The sequence below is a fragment of the Peromyscus eremicus genome, chromosome 7 (genome assembly GCF_949786415.1).
Source record: "Peromyscus eremicus chromosome 7, PerEre_H2_v1, whole genome shotgun sequence".
Classification (NCBI taxonomy): Eukaryota; Metazoa; Chordata; class Mammalia; order Rodentia; family Cricetidae; genus Peromyscus; species Peromyscus eremicus.
In genome coordinates this window covers 68070286-68096824 of record NC_081422.1, presented here as the reverse complement: position 1 = coordinate 68096824, position 26539 = coordinate 68070286, and the positions used below count along the sequence as shown (strand labels likewise).

The 26539-nt window shown below is 40.5% G+C and overlaps 1 protein-coding gene across 2 annotated transcripts in view; it reads left to right on the top strand.

The window, feature by feature from the left end:
* The window catches only part of Unc13c (unc-13 homolog C), a 412574-nt gene that overhangs the window by 222739 nt on the left and 163296 nt on the right, over nt 1-26539 (top strand). For both annotated transcript variants that reach the window (XM_059268241.1, XM_059268239.1), the window contains 3 exons: nt 824-892; nt 2586-2675; nt 6969-7097. In XM_059268241.1, the coding sequence (XP_059124224.1) occupies nt 824-892; nt 2586-2675; nt 6969-7097 (288 nt within the window). The remainder of the gene's footprint in view (nt 1-823; nt 893-2585; nt 2676-6968; nt 7098-26539) is intronic.

Below are 26539 nucleotides of genomic sequence, written 5' to 3'. Positions count from 1 at the left end.
AGAGAGAGAGAGAGAGAGAGAGAGAGAGAGAGAGAGAGAGAGAGAGAAAGAGAGAGAGAGGGAGGGAGGAAGGGAGGGAGAGAGACACTTTGAAGTTTTCTCTTTGTTTGTATCTGATTCCAACCTTGTATTTACTAACACAACTCCATGCTCTCCCCAGCCAAATACTTCCATGAAGAGCACAGTTCCATACTGACATAGCCCCATTGGCAACAGTGGGAAGTAAGGGCTCAAATTTTATAGTATTTGCATGGACAAATCATAAAGTCCTTTAAAAGCAATCAGTCCCTTCGGATTACCCAGTCTATGCTTGCTCCCCAATAGAAAATGTATTTTAAAACAGTTTTTTTGTTGTCTTTACACACATATACATACCAAATGTTCTATTCCCATGGTTAGAAATTAATAAATCTGTCACTACTTTTCTGGGGGCCCATGGTAGCATGCAGGATTAAAACAAGAGGTGAGCTGTGTTTTCTTCTGCTGACATACTGCAGTGCTATGAGTCATTATAAAGAGAAATGATGATCATTTTTCTGCAGAATTACTCCAGTTACTCTGGTAGGACAACTGCACCATTTCTTGTCATTCACAGGGGTAGAGTGACTTCCATGATGAGCAGGAATGGTATCAGAGACCCAGAGATGGAGTCTGGGCCACTGTTGTGTCCTGTGGTTTGTGTGCTTCTGTGACTTTGGGCAGTTGTTGACATCAATGCTCCCTGTCTCTGTAGAATGGGAACAATGGCTCTCATGGCTGAGGGGATTGCATCAAGGATGGTTGCTTATTTCCATCTTTTCTGTCTTGTGTTTTTTTGGTACAGAGGGAAAAATTCATAAAACTACTGGACCAGCTGCATAACTCTTTAAGGATTGACCTGTCCAAGTACAGGGTAGGTACAGCATGATTTCCCTTAAGGTAGATCACTGTCTTTGCTCTAGGTGGTTTCTCACCACAGTATATCATTACCCATCCTGTAATGGAAAAGTAAACATGCTGATTTGGAGTCTGACACATTGGAAGCAATCCTCAAGACAGCCTTTGTTGTTCTCATACTCTGCGTGCACATAAACCCTAACAATAACAATACTTTGTGTGTGTACAGCTCAATCTTGGAATTTTTAATAACCATCTGGTGGAGTGGCCCTGAGCGGATTTGTCAAGTGAACTCAAGGTCCAGCCTTACTTTGAAAATTCATTTTGAAAATTTAGTTACAAAACATCTATCATCACAATTGTAGATGCTTTTTTATACCTTATATTCATCAACAGTTTATTTGAATATTTTCTTATTTGCATATATGCATCTCCTGCATTCATTTTAATTAGTCCCTTAATACTTGATGAATAATTGATAGGTGATGTATAGATGGATGGATGAAAGATAGATAGATAGATAGATAGATAGATAGATAGATAGATAGATAATTACATTACCTATTTCTGGAAATTTCGATCTGAATTTTGTCAAGTTCCAGTTGTGTATTGGAATTAACATCATTACAAGAACACAATCATCATCATGCCTGCCTGCTATAGAAGCTATTTCAGAGGAAGAAGAGCTTTGAACACAACTTATTTGCCATCATTTAGGCACCAAGCCAGCTCAAGGTCATAAGAAATATCCAGAACTCAGTCTGGGATTTTCTGATGACTGTGGAAAAACCTAAGTGAAAACAATCATCAGTTAATATGAGAAATTTCTCAAGGTTAAAACCCATTGTTCCTTCAAGTATTTTCATAATGGCACTTTGCTTTTCCTCCAGAATTCTGAATATCTGCATTTTTAAGTGACCTGTCACCACGTACCTCACTAGGGAGAGAGTCATATCTGAAACTCATCATATTTCAGATCTTGAAATACAATCTTACTTTCTACTTTTTGGAAGTTTCCTTGTGACTGAAAATGAATCTTATCACCTGTTCCACATTCAAAGTAATTTTTGAAAATTACAGCCATCTTTGGAAAAGGATAAAAAGATTTAAATATATCCTAACCTCCCTTCTTTGAGAAATATATTTTATAAGCAGGAATTAACACTTTAACATTGCAAAAATTATTACATAGTATGTTTTTAAAACTTTTTATCGTATGAGTTTGATGCACTGACACGATGAATTTAATCATTTTCACCCCTCCATTACTCACTTTCACCACCCTCTCTCTCCTGCTGGAACCCTTCTTCTCAACAAGCCCCCTCCTACAGTCACATCTTCATTTCGTGCGTGGTCCACTGAGTTTAATTAGGGTTTCTTGTCTGAGTGTAGATGGGAGGTTATTTACTGGAGCACAGTATCTCATCAGTGCCTATACCACTGGAGAAAATGGCACCCTAAGGATGAATAAAAGTGTGTGGCTCCCTAAGATGGATAGCACAATATTTCTAAATCTTCTGTTTCTCAGAAGGTTCTGTGATAAAAACATTTTTTCAAAAGAACGTTTAAGAATACTCTAGAATATTTCTAACTTCAGTACGACCCACCTCCTGCTTTTAATTCTTTTCACAGTAAGCCTGGTTTATTAATTTCCCCATTGGAGGTCCAATATCAGCAACTTGACCCACTCCTGTTTCCTATTTAACCAGGAAAACTTTCCTGCCGGCAACAGTGAGAGACTGCAGGACCTGAAGTCCACTGTGGACCTGCTAACCAGCATCACCTTCTTCAGGATGAAGGTATCTCATCTCACTCCCACCATGTCTTGGTGACATCTGAACACATTTGTCCCTTGACAGAGCTTTGCTTATCCTGCTCCTGACCAGTACTGTCTAAATCCAGGCAGTAGTACCAGGCTACGTGACTTTTCCAACACAGGGTCTATCAAAGAAGCAAGTTTCCTGGTCACTTCACACTGATTGATTGCGTCAGAATTAAATTCACATTCAATCTATCTTAACAGATGCTTTCTTAGTTACAAGACACGTTAAAAAGTTGCAAAGAATGATAAGTGAAAGCAGAGTTACCTGTAAGTGTTAACTGGGATGGTTTGCTAACTTTTCACTGTAGGAGAAGAGCTGACTCCTGTTCACCCGATGGTGCCAGCCCAGTGTCAGCCATGGCAATGTTTGTATGAGAATTGGTCACCTGATTCTTTGGTGCAGTTGGCTATGGTCTATTAAACTCTCTAGGCATTTCTGTTTAGATATAGCCCTTTCTTTAATACCAAATTCTGGACAGTCATAATTTAGGGCAACAGTGCATTTATATTAAGCCTTTCAAACACAGCTCACTAGGATCAAGACTTAATTTTTTTCTTTGAAATAGAGTATTGTGAGAGTTGATCAGCAAGTTCTGAGACAGCAAACAAAACAAAGCACTAAAAAAATAGTATTTTATAATAGAAAGCAAAAGCATGATATACTGGTGATGATTAGTTTCTTTAATGTCACTTAGCTTCTAATATCAGGACCCATTGGTGACTGGAGTAAACAGAATTTATGTCTCTTCTGATCTGCTGGTACCAGTATACAGAGACTGCTAGTGAGACCTAGCTAAGGTTTGGTGGGAAAGCTGACTCAGGCGAGCAAGTGATGGCCTCCACTGCAGGGGGATGAGAAAGTGGGAAGAACAAGAGAACCACTCCAGTGAGAAGCATCTGCCCATGTGCCTGTGTCCTTCTCATCATGGCTACCAACTGATGACTCTACTGTTTACTTCACTAGTAAAAGGAACAAGGGAAAGAGAATATCCTCAAGTGACTATGACGTAGCCCCACCAGCTGCCCTATCTGCGTGTTATTTATACTTTTCTGTCTTTTGTATTATTGACTGTCACCTAGAGTCTGTTTTCTAGAATTGATGGCCTCCCCGACCTTTGCAACTGATTCCCTTCCTCATAGGCACTAACACATTGGCTAGATCCTTCCTCACACTGCTGAATCATCAGCTTCCCTCCTCCTACTGTTTACTCCCTATTATCAATTATACTTTTAGTTTCTTTAAAACATGGAGAGGCTGATGAGATGGCTCATCAGTAAACAACACTTTCTGCTCTGAGCTCTTTTCCCAGCACCCACATGGTGGCTCACAGCCACCTATAACCCCAGTTCCAGAGGATCTGATGCCCTCTTCTGGCCTTTGTGAAAACTGCACACATGTGGTGCATAGAATATATCCATGCAAACAAATCATACACATTAATAAATCTTTAAAACATTGCTTGACCCCACTTACCCCAGTCCCAAAACTCTTCAAAATTTTTCTTTCCTTCTATTATTTTTTTTCCTTTGGGAGGTTATAATTTAATTACAACATCTCTCCCTTCCCTTTCCTCCCTCCAAACTCTCCCATATACCCTTTCTTCCCTTCCTGCTCTCTTTCAAATTCATGGGATCTTTCTTTTTTGTTTGTGTGTGTGTGTGTGTGTCTGTCTGTCTGTCTGTGTGTGTGTGTGTGTGTGTGTGTGTGTGTGTCTGTGTGTCTGTGTGTCTGTGTGTGTGTGTGTTGTTCCTAAATATAACCTATTCAGTCTGTGTAATGCTACCAGTATGTATGTTTTTAGGACTAATGGTTTGGCACTGGACGACCAATTGATGTGTTCCCTTGGAACAGCCATGTCTCCTATTCCCACCTTTCCTCACTTGTCTATAGTTCTTTATACTGGGTTGAGACCTTGTGGACTTTTTTCCCTCTAGTTTGACATGCTCATTGATATCATCCCTATTCAGTTCATGTTTGGGCAGTCATGATGGTAAGACTTTATAGGAGTAGCTTCTGATACTCCTAAGAGACACAAACTCACAGAAAACTCCCTGGTCCTCTGGCTCTTATAATCATTCTACCCATTCTTCCAAAGTGTTCCCTAAGCCTTAGGTATGGGAGTGTTTTGTAGATGTATGGGAATGGGCTCTGCAATCTGCATTTTGATTGGTTGTGATTTTCTGCAGTGGTCTCTTCTGTTGCAAAGAGAAATTTCCTTGATGAAGAGTGAAGACTACACTCTTCTGTGAGTGTAAGGACAAATGTTTATAGATTGTTGCTAAGGATTATGCCAATTTAGTAAATTAGTGGTTGTAGATTCTTGTTCAATAACCATGACTTCATTAGCCCTGAATAGTTAGCTAGGTTTCCCATACCAGGCATGCTCTCCTTCTTGTTGAGTGGGTCGTAAGTCCAATTAGAGAGTTCTTGGTTAGTGCCAAGGTATTGTCTTCTGATTATCTTTTGTTCTCATTATAGAGAGTAAAAAAACATCCTTTTCAATATGTAGTTCTAGTAATTCTGAGAAATGTGTAGTTGCATAGACACAATGGCAATATGTCACAGAGCAGCTCCATGCGCCCATGAAAATTCCCTGTGCCACCCCTTTGCATTCAATCCCTCTCTACCACTGCTGGAAGATACTACAGCTCCTTGCATAGAGGATTTCCCTTCCCAGAAGGCCATGCGAGTGGCATCATACACTATGTAGTATAGTATCTTGGTGATCCATCCATGTTCTTCATGAATCAACTGTCTGCTACTCCTGTTACTGAGTAGTGATTATGTGTTATGGATAGACCACAGGTTGGTTGCTCATTCACTAAAGGATGGACATTTTGGTCCTTCTCAGTTTGTATCGATTACAAATGAAACATAAATAATTTGTATGCGTGTTTGTTTGGACACACATTTTTACCCTCTTGTGTAAAATCCCCAGCCACAGCATATGCTGTGTCCATCTGTTCTAGGGCTCTTAGTGAAGCTCTTATGTGTTCCCTACCTAACTGCTTGTCTGTATCTTATTTTCTAACAGGAGTGAAGTTGCATCTTACTGTAGACTTTAAATTTCTCATTTTTCATAAAAACAAATCCCCAAAGGTACTAAATGAGAGACAGGGGTGGTCTTTGCATTTTTAGGCATGATAGCTTAAATTATATTTATTGAAAATATTTTCTTTCTCCACTGATATTTTTCTTTGTACTATTGTAAATGATCAATTAAATGGTATACTTTAAAAAAAATCTATACATCTACCAGCACCATACTGCCTTGATTATTGATGCTTTATGGAGAATCTTAAAATACGCATTCTGTGCCATTTTCTTCTTTGGCCCTAGAGGTTAGGTGGTGTAAGGTAGTGTTGAGATCTTTGCTGAACTTGCATTTTCTATAAAGGCCGGCTGGTGGTGAAGAGCTGCTTTCCTGTTCTGTTAAACCCTCTTCTATCTTGATCAATTGGAAGGCTCTTACAGTACTCTCTGTGCAGTTCTCCCATTCCCCTCCACCCTCTTACCTTCGGACTTCATCGCTCTCTCTCTGCTCTCTGCTCTTCCTGGTGCATCAACCTTCCCAGCTTCTCGCCATTGCTTTGTTTTCTTCTCCCCATGCGTTGTCATGCAATGTGTCTAACTTTTGTTTGATCGTTACCTCTAGAATTTAGGCCTCGAAGGAAAGGACTTTCTTGTTCGTCCCTCTGCTTGCTCATTATGGTATTACTGCTGTCAGGCACACAGTGATGGCTTTGTAATTGTCACTTGATGAAATGGAGCTGAGAAATGTTGTTCCTGGTCATACGAAGTGCTTCTGTTTGGATGTTTGCAACCATGAATATTTTCAGGTTGCTATCTCAGAAAGCTAAATGAGTGTGTGTGTGTGTGTATGTGTGTGTGTATGTGTGTGTGTCGTATTATATATAAGTGAGTATATATTCACTATAAATACATGTATATATTCTCATCCCTTTCATAAAGGATTTTACATTCATTATTGAGGGGCAAGGTGGGCACGTGTATGGAGGTCAGAGGGGAACTTGCAGGACTTGGTTGTCTTTTGTCTTACTCCACTGTGTGGTTCCAGGGATTGAACTCAGGTCATCAGGCTAGGCAACAGGCTCTCTTACCCACTTAGCCATTTCACCTGCCTTACTTCAAAGATTTTTTCAGGCCATGATTTTTAAACATAGACTTATATAGTACTTGAATAAAGTTTAAATGGTTTCATGGGTGTGTAGCATTCTCTTGTGTTTAAGAAAATGATTTGTCTATCAGGTTCTGGAGCTGCAGAGCCCACCAAAGGCCAGCGCGGTAGTGAAGGACTGTGTCAGGGCCTGTCTGGATTCTACATACAAGTATATCTTCGACAATTGCCACGAACTCTATTCCCAGCTGATAGACCCGGTAAGAGGAGACGTGGGGCCTTATGGTCGCTGCCGTTCTGTTTCTGATGTCTGTTTCAGTACCTTTAGAATAGCGGAAAATGGGGAAGTATGCTCATTTAATTTCACATTAACCACAGGTTGGAGAATTCCCATCCCGCGTCTTCACATTTGAACATCATTTCCCTGTGTTTGAGCTAATTCATTCTTCACAATAGCTTTGTGTGGCAAAGGCAGATATTATCGTTCCTGTTTTTCGGGTGCATAATTGCGTTTAGAAGAATTAAATGTCTTGCTCCAGTTCACAGAATAGGTAGCAATTCCTCTGAGGGAAACCCGACATTAGGCCAATGTGGCATTAAGTGGAAATGTATTCCACTCTTCTCTGTTTTTCTTCTACCACATTTAGTAAACATCTAGAGAGAAAGAAACAAAGCTCCCTTTGAAAACTCAGGTGCTGGGGCTGGGGCTGCTTGCCTACCATGCTCAAAGCCATGAGTTTGATCCCCAACCGTGCATAAGCCTAGCATAGTGGCTCAAACCTATAATCCAGACATTTGGAGGATGGAGGCAGGAAGGTCAACAGTTCAAGGTCATTCTTAACTGCATAGTACGTTCGAGGCTAATTGGGGTTACATGTGACTTTGTGCCCCTAAAGTAAGGAAAAGGAAGGACAGGAAATTATTCAATTGTGCAAACAGTGACATTATATTTTTTGGGGAAAAAAAAAGTCTCCATCAAAGGTGTCCTCTTCTGTATTACTCTCTAAGCCTTAGACTCCTCTTCCCTTCCCAGAAATGAGAAGACCCTTTATGTAATTCTTTTACAGAGCTAAAAGTGTAGATATTACAGCAGTGGTATTGTCAAATCTTTACTTAGTAGTTAAGGTCACAAGATAAATAATTTGGTGGCACAGACTATAACCACCACCAGAGAAGGTGGAATTCTGCAGCTGTTGTCCATCAATGAATTATCCATGTGCAGTATAGCATGTCACACATAACAGGCGCTCTGTGAATGGCAGGAGCTGCAGTTCTGAGTCTTATTTGTAAATGCACACAAGTTAAAATCCAAAGACTGATTTCAATGTGTGTTCTGATGCTTACATATTTCCATTAGTGGAGCAGAGCCTCAGTTGGGGTTTTCTCTTCTCTAAAATAGACAGAATGCCTTTCCTGTCTGCATCAGAGTTGGATTATAAAACCAAGACATGCTGCCAAGTGCCTAGAAAGTCAGAAATCAATGCAAAAGTATCAGTAATGACAAATGTTTAAAAACATACAGCGTAGACACACAGCGTAGAAGCCAATGAAAGACTCTTAATATGGTATTTTTGTTCAAACAGACTTAAGTTAAAAGGCAAATTAAAATTTGAAACAATTAGGAGCTCAGAGCCAACTGAAGGAGTCCTGCATGGTTACGTGTGATATATTTTATTCTAAAATTTATCATTTAAAACCTTCCAGTAACTACAGATACTGTTGCCTTAATTAACTTGAATTGATTTATGGGAATAAACATTATATATAGATATAGATATCTTTAAAATAAAGACTTTTTAGTTTATGAACAGCAATAGTGATATGAAGGACATGATGATGTTACATGGATAAACGGAGAGTCAAGGCTAGACACATGTTCTTAGAAAAACCATATGTTTAGTGGCAGATTTCTTCTAAAGACCTCCCCGCCTTTCAGAACAGTGTTGAAGAGAAAGCCTAAGGTAAACAAGTAACAAATTATCAAATGTCCTACCAAATATAAAGCTAGCTTGTTTGTGATCTGTAAGTGGAGTCTATCCACACTGTAATTGGTGGGTAGCAGAAGAGGGCAGGTAGACTGCAGTATCCCTTGCTCCAATCTCTGCATACATCTTTTGGAAAACTAGAGGATAATAGAATCTCAGGGAGAAATGAAGTGGTCCCTTTCTCTGATTTCCAGGCTGCATTTGTTTTTCTCAGATATTCTACATGGCTCTCTTCTGTTTCCTTCCTATTCCTCAAATGTCTTATTGAAAATTGCATCCTGCTATACTGCTTTCTTTTTTAAAAAAAAAAAATCTATCTTTTAGATACTTTGTTTGCTTGATTGACTTTTTTCAAGCAGGGGAATGGTAAAAATGGCCAAGGAAAAGCAATCCAGATTACATAGGAAAATTGCTTCTGAGGTTTCATCCTATGTAGAGAAAAGTGTTTAAAGCCATTAGTAAATTCACAGATATGCAATAATTAACTTTTTGGCTTTTGTTATGTACCAGACACTGTAAAAGTAAGGGAAAGAGAAATAAATAAGACAAACACAGTCACCATCATCATGGACTTACCGTCTAGCAGGGGGGGATAGACAACGAAGCCATAATTACACCAATAACTAAAAGAGTGTCAGATTCCAGGGAAGGAAACACATGACGTAATGTTAAAATACATAAAAGGAGGAGCCACTGGACCCTGGGGTATGGGGAAAGTTAATTTACTACAACTGCTACTGCTGGACGCATATCTGTAGGAAGACTGGGATTGAACACAGAAAATGACTAAGCATTGCACTGCCCTCATTCGAGACTGCAGTGTGGGGGCTGGAGAGATGGCTCAGTGCCGGAGAGCACTGTTCCTCTTGCAGAACCTAGTCATTCACAACTATCTGTAATTCCAGTTCCGTGGGACCCAATGCCTTCTTCCAGCCTTTTTGAGCACTGCACTCACATGATGGACACACATACACATAAGCGAATCTTTTTAAAATGTCACAGCTTGGTAGGACCTACCCATCAAGTCGAGCCCTGTGATTGGACTCAAGTTACTCACAACCTCCTAAAACTATCTTTCCTATGTTACCAATCACATAGACTTGCCCTAAGCCACTCAGTCCTCTAACCTCACTTAGGTTCCCCAAAGCCTTTGGCACCCTTGACCACTGCACACTTCTTAAAACACTGTCTATTCTAAGTGGCCAGTCACCATCTATTTACTTTCTCCTATCTCACCGGCTGTTCCCCTTTGAGATTTTTGTCACAGTCCTTTGCCACCAAGGATTTTGAATGTCACAGCCCCCTGCCCAGTTTTTTGCCCTTGCCTCTAGCTATACATAGTGACTCAGGGCAGAATAGCAAGCACCCAACCAGTCTACAGAATTCCTGAAGGATACCAACTTGTTGAAAAACAGGCATTGGATGTAGGCTAAGAAGTAGAATCTTGAACATTTCTTTCATTTTGTAGGTAATTCCCATGAGACATAGATGAGAGCAGGTTATCCTGCCTTGCTCCACACAGAACCTGATCCCTTATTTATCTAGCACTAGAGATAGCCTAGGAAGCGCTGAAGCTTTGAGAGGAGATCTTCACTCAAAGTGAAGTTCCCATCATTAGGAAGCAACTGAGTCTTGAGCAAATCCCACTAAGCTTTGATTTCTTTGTATATGAAGAGGGGATAATGTTAATTCCACTTGATACCAAAATTGTGAGAACTGAATGGGGTAGTGTTTGTGAGTCGCCTTGCTCACAGATGCCCAGGAGGTCACCCTGTGATTCATTCCAACAACACCTGCCTTGTTCTTGAATTAAAATTAGGGATAGTTCTTGACAGTAACAGGCACCAAAAGGGAAACTTTGGCTCAGTACTTTCCTTATGGCACCTCATAGTTCTATAGGGGTGACATTTACAACACATGAAATCCAGTTTTCTGGGCCCACCTGGCTCCCTCTGCAATGTGAAGGCTGTTACTCCCCATCTGCTCACAGTGAATCTTTCAGGTATTTGGAAGCACTGAAATGTGTTCTGTAATTAAGCTTGGCACCAGAGCTCTATCGAGATCGCCACTTCTGCAAATGTGCCTTGCTGCCCTCTCCTCTCCAGTGGCTTCGCTTCTGGCACAGGTCCCTTTCATAACTGATCACAGCAGCAAGGTCGCACAAGCCAAGCCATCATCCTCCTGCACAAGGGAATCTCCACTTCTGCCCTCACTCAAGGAAAGCAGGATGAACAACCCATAGTTTTACATAAAATTATCACAGTCAGGGCTGGAGAGGTAGCTAAAGGCTTAAGAGCACTTACTACACTTGCAGAGGACAAGAGTTCAATTCCCAGTAGTCACATAGGGAGGCTCCAAACCACCTGTAAGTCCACTCCAGGGGATCTGAGGGCCTCTTCTGGCCTCTTCAGACACTGCATTCACACATGCACATATACACAAACATACATAATTTAAAATAAAAGTAGAATTTGGAGATTATGACAATATTTATCTCTTCTTGTACATCCTTTCAGAAAGATTACATTTAAATAGACATATTTATATATACATTGTCCTAGTTAATGCAATTGGTGCCATACTATGACTTTGAGGTGGTCTCATAATTAATGCACAAGCATATTCTTATATTTCATATCTTCATAGCATGACACTGAAAGGATACTTCACAGTTTATTTAACTTGTCCCTGTTGATGGAAATTCCAATTATTCAAATTATGTGACAGTATTTAAAACAATGCTGGGAAGATCATATATATATATATATATATATATATATATATATATATATATATAATTTTGTAACTTATAAAAGAAAATGTTTCTCTTAGAAGTCTAAGATATGTAGTTGATTGATGGGAAACAGGTTTTACAATTTTGAAAGGTATCAGCAAATTGCCCTCCAAGGAGGTTTTCAAGTATTCTAGGCACTGCAGTAATCTACAGCAGGGTCTTTCATCTACAGAGTGGCCATATAGAGTTCCACCAAAGCTGTTGTCTCAGGCCATCTGGCTGCTCTAAAAAATAGGTTGCATGATTAATAAGCCAAACAGTTTTACAGTTTTATTTCCCATCATTCAGGAGGCCAAAAAGGCCCAGATTATGATTCTAGCAGGTTCGGTGTCTGGTGGGACTAGCTCTCTCCTCCCCAGGCTTCACCTTCTTGCCATGCCTCTCTCGGCAGACCAGAGCTGTACCTGCTCCGTTCATAAGAACACTGTCTCATTTATGAGGGCAAAAGCTACTAAGCTTGATTACTGCCCTGAAGGCTCTGATTCTTAATGCTTTCTCATTGGATTTTAGTTCCAATGTATGAATGAATTCTAATGAACACTAACATTAGCACATAACATAGTGGTTGTTTTGATTTTTCTCAATTTGATAGATGTGGAAAATCTGTGCAAAAAAATCTGATGGGATATATATATATATATATATGTATATGTCTTATTGATGTTTAAACATGTTCCATATGTAAAAACTCTAATGCTTGATCAAAGTTTATGACATTTTTTATCAGTAGGATTTTACTCTATAGTAAAGAAATTGGATCTTTGTGCTGATAAGAACTATAATTAGAATTTCTTTAAATTATCAAAGATTTTTATTATTTTGTGCCATCAGCTGTATAAACACATAGCTTATTTCAAAGTTATATCATGGTGAGAACTGCCATCCCCACTGTAAGATTAATTTGAAAACCTGGTCACATTTTTCTGTCTGTAATGTATGCTTGTAGACCTTCTTAACGCTCAAATGTCTGACTTACCGAGAAGTTATTCTGGTATGGAGTGTGATGAAGACATTGCCTTAACATAATGTTTCATTGAAAGTTTGGAAACAAAAGCATGAATTATAGAAGAGAATTAAATCAACAAATAACATTTCTGCCTTGCCTTCCATCCATCCTAAAATATAGCCTAGAGAACAGTGGAAAGATTTTCTTGTTTTCTTCCACCATCCTGAAGGCCTTTCTGCAAACTGGCTTCATGAAATATTAAACTTGAAAATAGTTGTAAAGCTCAGCATTAGGAATAAAGTGGCTTTCTCAATTCTAACCTTACCCTTGACATCCTTTTTAAGAAGGAAAGAGCCAGACATTGTTTTAGAAGTGTAAAATCCTACATACTTTTTGTACACTGATAAATTTTAAATGGTAGGACAGAAGTTAAAAGTTCTCACTTAATTCATTTGTGGGGGGAAAAACAAAACCTCAGACAAATAAACTAATTGGCAAGTGTAAAAATTTTAGGAGACAGTCAGTTGAGACGCTAATCACTGAAAAAGCCAGGAAGAAATCTGTGCGAATGATTCTTCGGTGGATTATCTCAGTGCCTGTGCACATCCCCCTTGCTCTTAGAACTGTATTTCTTACAGGAATTGTGCTGTCTTTTTCAAAAGAATGTTGTTATTCCTGTATTGACTTTTCCCAAAAACTGTGCAGTCTTGGCTGTAGCAATGGTAGTGGGTCCCAAGATGCCTTAGTTTTAAAGTAAAAAATAAGCATAAAGAGGTTTTATAGTCAATTAGCACACTAGACTCTTCTCATAATTCACTCAAATCCTGACATTTGACCAAGGGAAGGCAAGGTGCTAAGGGTAGATGGCAACATGCAAGGAGATACATTAGTCAATATTAAGCTAGGGTTGTAAATGTGCACCTACATCACCACCCTCTTTATGTGTCCCACAAATGTGCCTATCTGTGCAGTTAGTCCCTGGGGTTCTTCCTGTTCCATGTGAGCATTAGACTAGCCACTCTTTGGGCCAGAGCAATCAATTCACTCACCTTCCAAGTTCATTTCCTATTGCATTGTTTGCAAAGTGGAGTCAGGGGTCCACTGCATCCGCAGGTCCTGGAGAATGTTTAGCAAAGCACATCCTCAAGCCCCACCCAGAAGCTCCTGAAGCAGAAGGTTTGGAGGGTAGGGCCCACCAATCGGCTCAACAAGCCCTGGAGGATATTCCATCATTGTTTGAAAATCATGGATCTATGTGTGACTCAGAGAGAAGTAAAGGGGGCAGCTATAATAACAGATGGAAAATGTCCTGGGAGAGAAGAGATAAGATGCATGGGAGCTCAGAGAGTCACAAATGCTGTGTCAGAAGGCTTCCTAATGCTTTCCAAGAAGACATACAACGTGTAATTACATAAGAAGGATATATTGTGAATGGCTGATGGCTAAGGTCCAGACAAAGTGTTAGAAATAAATGCACCACCTCAGACTTGTGAGAGGGTCTGATGCACCCAGAAAGCACATCTGGGCAGCTGTTACCAATCTCAAAGCTGAAATGACCATGAGCCCCAGCAGGAACAAAGGTGTCACATTTCATTTGACACAAGTAACAAGAGCAGTGAATTCTGTGAGGACTGCAACATGGGGGTCCCTTCTCCTGACAGATAAGGCCAGGAAGTGAAGCAGACATGTAGGAGGCCGAGTTAAGTAGTTTGGATCTGTCCTGAAAGAACGGTGGAGCCTCTAGGAATTTCAAATGGGAGCTTTGCGTGACCAGATTCACATTTATAAAGATGGAGCCGACAGGAGGAGAGACTTAATTGGAGGGGCAAGATTGGGAGCAGGGTGAGCAGCTCACGGCTAGTTGGGTGATCTTACTCCAACCTGATTTAGATGATTTGTTCATTCTCGAATAATTCATTTAAAAAACTCTGTCAGAGCTCTGTGGTGTGTGTTAGGGCACGCTAATGTATGCAGAAGATAAACATCTCAACTCTGAGATGTTTGGGGATCCTTGGCAACCATGAGTATTGATGGAATGGAGGATGAAAATAAGCTATTTTGAGGATATTTAAAAATCCAAAAACAATCATATATTTGTGTTGAAGCAAGTTAAAATTAATGGTTTTTTTTTTTTCATTTGGGCTGAAATTATGTCAGTTTGGCACAGATGCTTTATCTCTTAATGCTAACTAGAAATGCCAGCCGGACCTTTGTTATCAGTGAGAAAAAGAGCCTTTTGCTTAACTGATACAATAGAAAATAAAAAAATGGGACCCAGTGGGAGAAAATAAACACAGGTATCTTTGTTGTTAAAGACTCCAGAAGCGGCACATTATCTGTTAGTGATGTAACAGACTGGAGTGAATTAGTTGACTACCCAAGCCTTCACTAGAAAAAAATTACCCAAAATGAAAAAAAAAAATTGAATTGCATGAAAATAGTTCAGTTTTAATATAAAAGTCATATTTATTTGTAAGTAATTGTACTGAGAGCCCTCTGGCCTTGTAATCTAGCAATTCAGTCAGTGTTCTTTTTTTTTTTTTCCTGAACACAGGGGGCCTGTGGGGTTTAGTGACATTCTATATAATTTCAAATTCAATTCAGTATCAAGTGTCAGGGGCTTTTGTAATTTGATTGAGCTGATGGCAGTTCATGCTTTCAGTGAGGGACAATAAGATTTCAATTTAATAATTCTTCACATGGGACCAAGCCCGTATGAATCTAAAGCAAACACTTAAAACTTTGGTGGAAAATGTGGTTCTACATTTGTTTCATGCCCATCCACCAAGGAAGAGATACAGGCCTGATTATACTTACTCTATGTGCTCATTAAGAGGCTTCACAGGCCTTCATCAATATAATGGATGTCTAGAAAATACTAATAACACTTAGCTAGCGATTAGCTTCTCACTGACAGATAGTTAGTTACATGGAGCAGGAAACCATGAATGAGTCTAGTTGTAGCATGGTAGAGCTAGTGCCACTGGACAGCAATACAATTCAGCGGGGTTGTAACCACTGTGCAGACTCCTCCGTGACACACACTGATACTGACCCTCGCACGCACTGTGCCCAGGGAAGTAATACAAATTGGATTGCAAGGACTCCACTTACCATCCTTTTGAATTTCCTCAACTTCACTCTCCAGAAAAGGCCCTTTCCAGAGAACCAACAGCCTATCTCAGATCTGAGGAAGTGCAGAACATGGCTATAGAATGCCCCCAGTCTCTTGCTGACTTCGTCGGGTGTAGACTCCACTCTGAGATCCTTCACTCCGGATCATGCTTCCTCTTCATAATTCTTGCTCGTTGTACCACTTAGAAGAGTCTTCCGTTCCATGGTACCTAGGGGGAAATCTGTTTCTCTGCTATAATCCATGACTCTGTGTTGGGAGAGACTTCCCCTCTTCCGTGACTTTAGTATATATTATTATTTGTGTTTATGTGCATATGTGTGCATATTTGAGGGCAATGCCTGTAGAGGCCAGAAGAGGATGTCAGAGCCCCAGATGGGAGAGCCTGATGTGAGTGCTGGGAACTGAACTCAGGTCTTCACTTCCTCTTAACTCCTAAGCCATCTCTCCAGGTGCTAGAATTATTTATTTAATTTACATACGTCTGTAGTGTACATTGGGCATCTTCCCTACGCCCTGCCCTTCTCTTGTCTTACCCACTCCCATGAAAGCGTCTCATTTACTTTATATCTTGTATGCATACAAGATTTTATGTATACATGTGATGATATTTTGTCCCCCAATATATTGTGCCCCCTAATAAACATATTTGGGGTCAGAGAACAGAACAGCCACTAGATAGACATAGAGGCCAGAAAATGGTGGCACTCACACCTTTAATCCTAGCACTCCAGAGGCAGAGATCCATCTGGATCTCTGTGAGTTCAAAGCCACACTGGAAACAGCCAGGCATGGTGACACACACCTTTAATCCCAGGAAATGATGGCAGGAAGCAGAAAGGTATATAAAGCAAGAGGACTAGGAACTAAGTTTGTTAGCTTTTAAGCTTTTAGCAGCAGTTTAGCTGAGATCCATTTGGATGAGGACACAGAGGCTTCCAGTCTGAAGAAACAAGATCAGCTAAGGAATTGACAAGGTGAGGTTGGCTGTGGCTTGTTCTGTTTCTCTGATCTTCCAGCGTTCATCCCAATACCTGGCTCCCAGGTTTGTTTTTAATAAGACCTTCTAACAATTAATGTTACACACACACACACACACACACACACACACACACACACACACACACACACACATATATTCTAAGATTAGCCAGCAGTGGTGGCCCACACCTTTAATCCCAGCACTCAGGAAGCAGAAGTTAGCAGATCTCTGTGAGTTTGAAGCCAGCCTGTTTTACAGAATGATTTCCAGGATATCCAGGACTACACAGAGAAACCCTGTCTCAAAGATTAATCTAGAATTAACCTTTTCAGGTGCAGTTGAGATATAGAAATGTAAAGCAGACATAGATACATATATACACACACATCATATGCATCCCAATGAATTTGAATATCAGTCCTATGAGTCTATCACCACCACTTTGAAACTTTCCCTTTTATTTACCCACAATTATTTACCTTACATTTGCAAGATATCCTGTGCATTCCATAGGAATCTCGGCTAGATCAATGACCATGTTAACTTGTGATTTTCCACATCAGCCATGGCTCCTAGGAGATTTGAACTTTGTAACCAAAGCACCTGAGTCTTTCTAGTTAGTCTTCAGATGATAAACTCCCTACCTAGGCTTCCCATTGGCCAACCCCAGGGAAAATCCTGACCCCGGAAATAACCCATGTTGGGAAGACAATAGAAATGTCCTTGAGAATTCCCTGGTTACACTGTGTTTTTCCTAGGGACTTAGTGCTTGTACCATGCATCTTCATCACTGGTAGAAGAATATCCTGGGTTTTGGAAGGGATACAATTGCCTATCTAGGAGATACTTGGAACTAAGTGGTTTGTTGTTGTTGTTGTTGATTGTTTGTTTGTTTGTTTGTTTTTTAGCTTTGTAGTATGGGGAACTCTGTGATTATGTCATTGTTCCAATGCACACAATTTTCAGTCCTACCCATGTGGGTCATTCCTGTCCTATTTTATTAATGACTCCCTTTAAAATTAAGCATCTCTTTCCCAGATACAAAGGGCTTTAATTTGATTTTAAAAGCATCTGGCTTGTTGTAATTATGCTACTGTTCAGAATTAGCTGCTGGGGCCACATGTGCTGTTCTGATGCTGCCTTTCCACCCTGTGGATAGCGGATTCTCTTCCATGCCACTGCAGAATGTCACAAAGAGGCCAGCGGCTTAGCATGCTGATGTCTACCTCCCCGATATTTCCCTCGTGACTTTACCAAGGTGGATTTTAATCCTGCTTTGTATTTCACCTGAGATTTACTCTTCTAGCCCTATTTCAAATCCCCAGGATGAAAAGGCATCTTTGTCCAAAAGCATTTTATTTCTTTATGTCATAAGAATACACACACTGATACACAGAATTGCATATATATATATATATATATATATACACACACACACACACACACACACACACACACACACACACACACCCTATACCTTGTACACTGAATTAAGCATAGTATTCCTTTAACATACTTGTTTACCTGTGGGAGGTGGAGGTGTGTGCACACCACAGTGCACATAGGAAGCTCAGGCGACAACTTGTAGGAATCGATTCTCTCCTTCCACCATGTGGGTCCCTGGGACTGAATTCAAGCTGTCAGGCTTTGCAGCAAATGCCTTTCTTTACCTCTTGAGTCATTTCACTGGGCCTGACTGTGGGTTTTGTTGAGATACATATTTGACATATAGTCAGTTCAATGACAGAATGGTATCTATTAAATAACTTCATAAGTGTTTGACTCAGGATATTGGTTATAATTGAGAAATTTGGGGTTGGCTAGAAGAAAGGAATCTGACACAGCAAGGGAAGGAGCTTCTTGCCAACCTTTCTCCTAAATAATGTCTAAGCGCTGAGTGTTTTGTTATAGCAACAGGCCTATGTATTCTCAAATATTCTGACAGAAAAGCCATAGAGAGCGTCTTTCTTGTTTTTCTGAGAAATGTCTGTTCAGTTTTAAAATATATTTAGATGTCTCTGGCCTGGGTGCTTAAAATACATCTGACCATCTAGTGGATGTAAGATTCTACTGTCCCTGTTGGAACAGAGCAGCGCACTACTCCATGAGACCCAGCTGGATCCTGGATTCTTGGCTCTCCCAGCTGTATCTTTTCATAGGAAAATCTCAATGCCTATCAACAAAGCTTGGGGGAAAGCATGACCCTATAATTTACAAAGTTGAATTATGTACAAGGGAACCTGTTAATGGCATTACTGTTTATATATTCAGGTCCATTTATATTAAAATTGCTTCTCAGAACCTGTCATTTCAGAAAGAACCAGACAACCAGCTAAGCCAAGCCTCACACACTTTATAGTCTGAGCAATCCAGAAAGTTCTTTCACTACCATGCTCATGGTTCTCAATCTTGCCTATCCCTAAGCTCAACATACCACCTTTCCTGTAACAACTGCCTGATAGATGCAACAGTGGGTAATTTTCCCAACTCTGCTTGGTATTTTGCTCTTCTTCATGATGTTATTTTTGTACATCAAATTACTGTTATTTTGCTCATGTTATTATATGTTTTCTGGAACACCTCAGCTCACCTGTTACATGACAGGTGTTTGTTTAAAGCGAGCATTTGAGTCTGCTTTGTCTTTAAAAAAAGTCTCTTTGCTCCTATTGTTCATACAGTGTCTTGCATAGGGTATCTGCTCAGTAAACATGAGGTAAAATGCATGAAGATTAACTCTTTGTCAGCTCAGCTTCTATAGTAACTAAGCAAATGACTCAACAGATGGCATCCTTAGAAATGGTGCTCTTATCATTGCCCTCACCCTGAAGTCCCTTCGAGTGCTAGTCCCAGTTAAGATCAGGGCATCTGTCCTTACAGGGAACACTGATTCAAGTCAGGTCCATGCAATAGAATCATGCATGATGCTGGAGAAAATGTACCCCTGCCCTGTCCAATACCATGGCCACTAGCCAACTACAGCCAGTGAGCACTCGAGTCAGTACTAGGAAAAATGAAAGAATGAATGTTTCTAAAATCCTGTTTAATTTGAATAATCACATTTGACTAGTGACTGGTGGCACTGTATTAGAAAACACAGCTCTGGAGTTCAGAGCAGCAGGTGACACTCACACTGTGCAGAATAAAAATGTACCTGGACTGGGACGGCAGGAGCAAAGTCTACCACGCTAAAACTCTCAGAGCTGTGTGAGTGCATAGTCAAGCCTAAACTCTGTAGTCAAGGGAGTTTGTCTTGCTCACCCTGATCCTGGCCTTGCATTTGGGTAAATACTAACCCATGGTTTCTTACTATTGGGACTTCACCTTGTGTTGAGGCATGGGTGACCCTGGGGCACCATGACTGACTTTTCAAGTTCAGCATTATCTATTGAACAGATTGCTGTGGATGATTGATTGATAAATAAGACGTTAATTGACCAGCAGCCAGGCAGGAATTATAGACGGGACAAAGAGAGAGGAGAAGTCTGGGAAGTGGAAGGCTGAGGGGAGGAGATGCCAGCCTGCCGTCCAGGGAGCAGCATGTAAAGGCAGCAGGTAAAGCCACGGAACATGTGGCGACATATAGATGAACAGAAATGGGCTGAGTTAAAGTGTAAGAGCTAGTCAGTGGTTGGCCTGAGCTAATGGCCGAGCAGTTTAATTAATATGAGCTTCTGAGTGATTATTTTATAAGCAGTTGTGGGGTCCATGGGGCTGGGTAGGACCGGAGAAAACTCCAGCTACAATGAATTTTTCTGACGTCTGATAGAATGTCCACTTTGCTATTGTGGGAATCGAATTGTCTTCTTTCTCTTCCCTTTTCTTAAATAATGTCTTAAGAATCCAATGGTCTTTCTGTAATCAAATCAAATGTCCCCTCCTCTGTGAAGGGACTTCTAGCACTTTCTGTATTCATTTCTCCTGACTGGCCTGCATTTAAACAGTGGGTCTAAAACACTGGGACCTAAACACCTTATTCAACTTTTCCACATCTAAGCTTATTCCTCCCTCCCTCAACACAGTGATGCTAACATCTAACCCACGTCCACCTTCTTCATAGCTGTAGATGGAGTGGCTGCTCAGTTCTCAGTACTCACAGGGTGTGCAGAGGTTCCATTCAGCAAAGGAGAGTTGTCCCTTGTTTTGTGGAATAGACCCAAAATAAACAAAGCACAGTTGTGGGGCGGGGCTGTTAGGAGTGTGAGGCTCTTGTTTCAGTTTGAGGCAGAATTGATGCTCAGTAAATGTTAACTTTAGGATTATCCTCTCTATCATTATTAAGCTGCAGAATCCATCTCATAAAAGAGAATGAGCTCATTAGCATGGCATTGTTCTCTTAAGCAATGGTAAAACTGCTCGTGACTGTTGATTAGGGGAAAACATTAGAATCGCTTCTGTTAAGCAGGGATTAGCTCATGTGTACATGAAAAGACCCTCCAGAACTGCAAAGAATGTGAAAGAATGAGTTCTCACTAGTCACCACCACACATAAACTTGAACATCCCTGTGTTTTCACATCTATAAGTGGAATGACACAGATTTTGTTGTTGTTGATGTTGTTGTTGTTGTTAAGGTTCTGTTAGCTAAAGAAAAGTTAAATAGACATCTGTTGAATGATTCAACATCCCTTTTCAATTTCATCTGGACACTGATAGGGTTGAACTGCCGTTACTTAGGATAAGGTTAATTTGGAAATTTTATTATCAGCCAAGTATCAACTTTGCTGACTCTGTCTCCTTTTATGCCTCTGTACTGCAACCCAGCATGAGGTCCACATTTCCTAACTGTATTGGCAATTGACATTGACTGGTCCTCCGGATCACTATTCCCCATGTGACACTCAACTCCTAAATAATGATTCCAGCACTAGTAAGAAGCTGCATAATTGAAAGAATGCACCAGAAGGGCCGGAGAGATGGTTTGGAATTTAGGAGTGTGTATTATGATTAAAAAGGATTTGAGTTCCATTCCTAGCACTCACAACTGTAGGGGGAAGTTCCTTTGGTCCCACCCAGTCCCACCTGGCGCCGCAGTCCGAACGAATCTTTCCCATCAGCGGTCCCACAGCCACTTATAAAATAATCACTCTGAGACTTAATATTAATTACAAACTGTATGGCCAATGGCTTAAGCTTCTTGCTAGCTAGCTCTTATAACTTAACTCAACCCATTTCTATTAATCTATGTATTGCCAAGTGTTCCATGGCTTTACCTGTGTCCCATTACATGTTGCTCCTTGGAGGGCAGGCTGACTTCTCCCCCAGCTCTGTCCTTTTCTCTGTCTCTCTGCTTTGGATCTCCCACCTGGCTGTAAGCTTTCTTGCCGTAGTCCAAAACAGCTTTATTTATTATCCAATGGGAGCCACACATATTCATAGCATAGAGAAAGACATCCCACAGCACACAACTGAGTATAACTACAGCTCCAGGGCATCTGATGCCCTCGTCTGGCCTCTATGGGTACCTGAAGGTACCTGTGCACATAGGTAAACACACACACACACACACACACACACAAATACATATACAATATCACAACATAGACAAAATCTTAAAAGACACTAAATTTTTAAAAGGAACACTGCACCACAAATTTTGTGTTTTCCCAATGAATTCCTAGATCTAAAAGGAAATTCTAGATAGATGTTATTGGCTATAAAAAGATTTTATTGGCTGTTAAAGACATGGAATGAGGAAACACAGTCCCCTGTCTATTTACAGGTATATTACAAGTTGGAAAGGTGGTTAGTTTCCCTTTTATGAATTTAATTTTTTCAAAATTTCCCTAATTTATTATTTGACTAAGGGTTGGACAGATAATGAGGAAAAGCAACAGCCAGTTCAGGTGCCTAAAGAGGGCCTGGGGTTTTGCTGAGTATGAGCTAAAGGGGAAAGCCACCATGATATGAGGGCCCATCTGGTTCCCGTTGTAAGTTTTTCCTGAATTTTAAGGGATTAAACACTGATACACTGACATCTTTGGTTGGTCAGGAATCTTCAGTTAGTACTGACATGTCCTCCTTTTCTGTGTCTCAGGGTAATGGGAAATACTAGGTGAGAACTGTTTCTGTGAGCGTGAGCACACTGCTCGTCGATGAAGTCATTCATGGAGCTTGCCCATGCCACTGTACAGAGTCCTCCATTGGCATTTATAGCATTTATTATTTTTAGTGTGTTTATTAATTACTTCCATTGTGTTCTATACACAAATGGGGAAAAGCAGCAACATGGTGACATGTTGCACCTACTCAGACACTCAGCATGACAGAAGTGGCCTGTACCTAATCTATTGACTGGCCCCAGTCAGTGTGGCCATGCAACATTGAGAAACTGTTCAGAAAAGCCTGGCTTTGGTGACTGTCTTTGCTACCTGACTTCACCTTTGGAAACTCTGATCACCTTGAATGATTTTGCTCACTACATGGAATCAAGAAATGCCACATAATAATAATGCAGACTTATTAGGCATAGAAAAAAAAATAGGACCTGAAATCTTTAAAGCCCTTTTCAAGTCTAAAACATTAGACGTCAACAACCTGACATTATGTCCTGATATGATAGTGTGTGCCACCAGAACCAGGCTAATTCATGTTGAATTGCAATACCTCCATTCAGCTTTGGTTCACTTCTGAGGAAACCAGAATGTAGTGCCTTCCAGGTAATCATTCTGATTTCTACCCTGACATCTTGTCAGGTTTTTTATTTATAGGTTTCAAGCAGGTACTCCAGTTATTTATAGCTTTTTGGGGTTTTTGACCTTCAGAAAGGCTCCCCTTTAGACAGTCTTTCAACATGGTATAAGTATGAGAGTTTTCCCCTGACACAAGGAAACTAAATCTTTTATAAAGAGCCAATGGCTTATAACTATAAAAAGTAAACAGGTCTTCATTAATGTGTCAAATTTTACTAGTCCAATTTCAAGTTGATTTTAATTGTGATATGAAGTGTATTCATTTGCTGTGTAGAGCATGTTTGAGATGGATGTAGATTGCAGACTGACAAAATCTAGCTTATTAGGATGTATGATCTCAAATAATTATGAATTTTGATTTTTATTCTTTGCAATGCTAGGGACAGAACCTACAGATGTATGCAAATTAGACATGTGCTGGACCACTGAGCTATATGCCCCTCCTCACTTACAAGGGGTGGGAGCTGGAGGTCTTCTTCCCCATCTACATCAGAATTTGGTCTGGCTTGATCTTGTGCCGATCTTGCACAGGTAGCCCCAGGTGTTATGAGATTATGAGTGTACCCACTGTATCATATCCAGAAAGCACTATCTTCAATATCACTTTTCTTTGCATCAAGTTTTTATTCTTGAGAATTCATACATCCATACAATGAAATATGATCACGTTTAACCCAATTTTCTCCTCCAATTTCACACACACACACACACACACACTCCCTGTATTTGTTTATTTTTAATAAGCCACTAAATCCAATAAGAGCCTTCTGGATGATTGTGGGGCAGCCACTGAAATGTGGGGATCCTGTCAGTGGCACATCCTCAAAGAACAGCAATTCTTTCTCCCCGAGCAATGTCAACTGCCAGTAGCTCCTCTGTAAAGAGTGGGGTCTGGAGCTCATCTTCTATCCATGCAGGAATTTCATCCAGCCTGATCTTGTGCAGGTCATACCTAGGTAACCACAGCTGTTCTGAATTTGTAGGTATACCCAGCATATCATGTCCAGGAGGCAGCATTTTCTGCATCACTTGTATGAATATATTTGGCCCGGAAGTTCTTGGCAGAAAGTCTCAGGAGCCTGAGTTAGTCAGGCATTTGCATAGCGCTTCTCCCTTGAGAGTGGACAGAACCTGTCTCTTGCCTCTGCTGACAGAACATACTATAAAAGAGCAAAATAAAACAAAAATCTAAATTCACATTTAGATTGCAAGTCAAAGGTTGAGGGGTTTTACAAGTGGAATTGAGTTTTCTAATAGTTCTGAATTGAGAAAAGGACTGAATGCAGTGAGCAGGCCTGACAATCACAGGAGCCCCTTGCAAGGGACTTTGGGGATGCTTCTGAAGTCAGGGAAACTGTTCTGCTGGCTTTAAGGATTCAAGCTTCCATAAGTACTGTAGCTACAAGAACCAACTCTACCAACAAGAAGATTCTAGATCCTGTCAAGATGACAATTAATATGACATCACATGGTACAGAGGAAGATGGGCTCTGTGGTTGATATATTGTGCACCCCAATAAACTTATCTGGGGGTCAGAGAACAAAACAGTCACTATATTATACATAGAGGTTAGGCAGTGGTAGCACACGCCTTTAATCCTAGCATTCCAGAGGCAGAGATCCATCCCAATGTCTGTGAGTTCAAGGCCACACTGGAAACAGCAAGGCATGGTGACACACACTTTAATCCCAGGAAGTGATAACAGGAAGCAAAAAGGTATATAAGGCGTGAGGACCAGGAACTAGAAGCTTTTAGGCTTTTTAAGCTTTTAGGCTTTTAGCAGCCATTCAGCTGAGATCCATTCGGATGAGGACACAGAAACTTTCAATCTGAAGATTTGTGGAAACAGGATCTGATGAGGAGTTATCGAGGTGAGGTTAGCTGTGGCTTGTTCTACTTCTCTGATCTTTCAAAATTCACCCCAATACCTGGCTCTCAAGTTTTTTATTAATAATACCTTTTAAGATTCGTGCTACAGGGCTCCTTCCCGTGTTCAATGTCTCAGGTTTGCTTCCTTTAGATACCAGAAAATAGAGAGCAAACTGTGCCCCACCACACACACACACACACACACACACACACACACACACACACACACACAGTATAAAGTGAGTTGATCAAAATGACATATTTGTATTTCTATTTGAAAATGAAAGAGATCAGAGATGGGACAGTCTCTTAAGTATCTGTCCCTAGAAATCCTTAAATGTCTCTGGTAACAGGTCCTCAGGGCTTGATCAGGGCCCATTCCTGCTCTCTGTACTGTTTCATTCTCTGGACTCTTGGCTCCATGCTCTAAGTTCTTGGCCGTGACCTTGAGTCATCTTCTTGCTCCATAAACACTGACTCACTGTTACAGTCTAGGATCTGACTTGCTTTTTTATTGCCATTAGATGCTTGGCAATACAAAGGTCTACTGTGTTTCATTTTATTATGTTTTCATACAGACTTAGTTCCTTTCAGTCCAGACCTGATACGTTTATTTCAAATGTCTTTGGACATTTCACTAGATAACAACATCACTCAATGCTGCTGACTGAGATGGGTCCCTATCTTAGATTAAAAATCAAAGAGCAATGTGATGATGGACTGAAGATACTTATAAACCCTATCAGACACATTGACTATTCTGAGTGACTCAGAGCTGTTCTTGGGACCCAGATTCCTTGTAAGGTCTCATAACCATGAAATTAAGCAATTTAGATGTGTCCTGCTCCCTAGACCATCCTTACTTTCTGAAGGGATCAAGGATGAGAATATATAATTTTTATAGCCCAGGAAATCCTGGCATCTTTGTAGTTTTCTGAATTCCTCTTAGAAAACAATTGAGCGCTTTGCTTTTCAGCTGATCTCTCCCTGTAATTCTACACAGCTGGGAGAAAGCCGTGGGGTGGCTCTCCCGCGATTTCCATATCTACATTGTTCTCTGCTGTCCACACAAACTGCAGGAGACAGCAGTGCCCACTTCCTCCCACTAAATAAAAGGTGGGAGGAAAACTTTGTCTAGCCAAAAAAAAAAAAAAAAAAATCCATCATTTCACAGTCTTCCTGCTCCTACCAACAGGTCTCCTGATTCCACTCACCTGCTGATGGAAACCCCCTGGTCTTCTGCCCACTTCCATGCAGCCTCTCACCAACACTCGTTTTATTATTTTTATTATACTGCCAGGGTC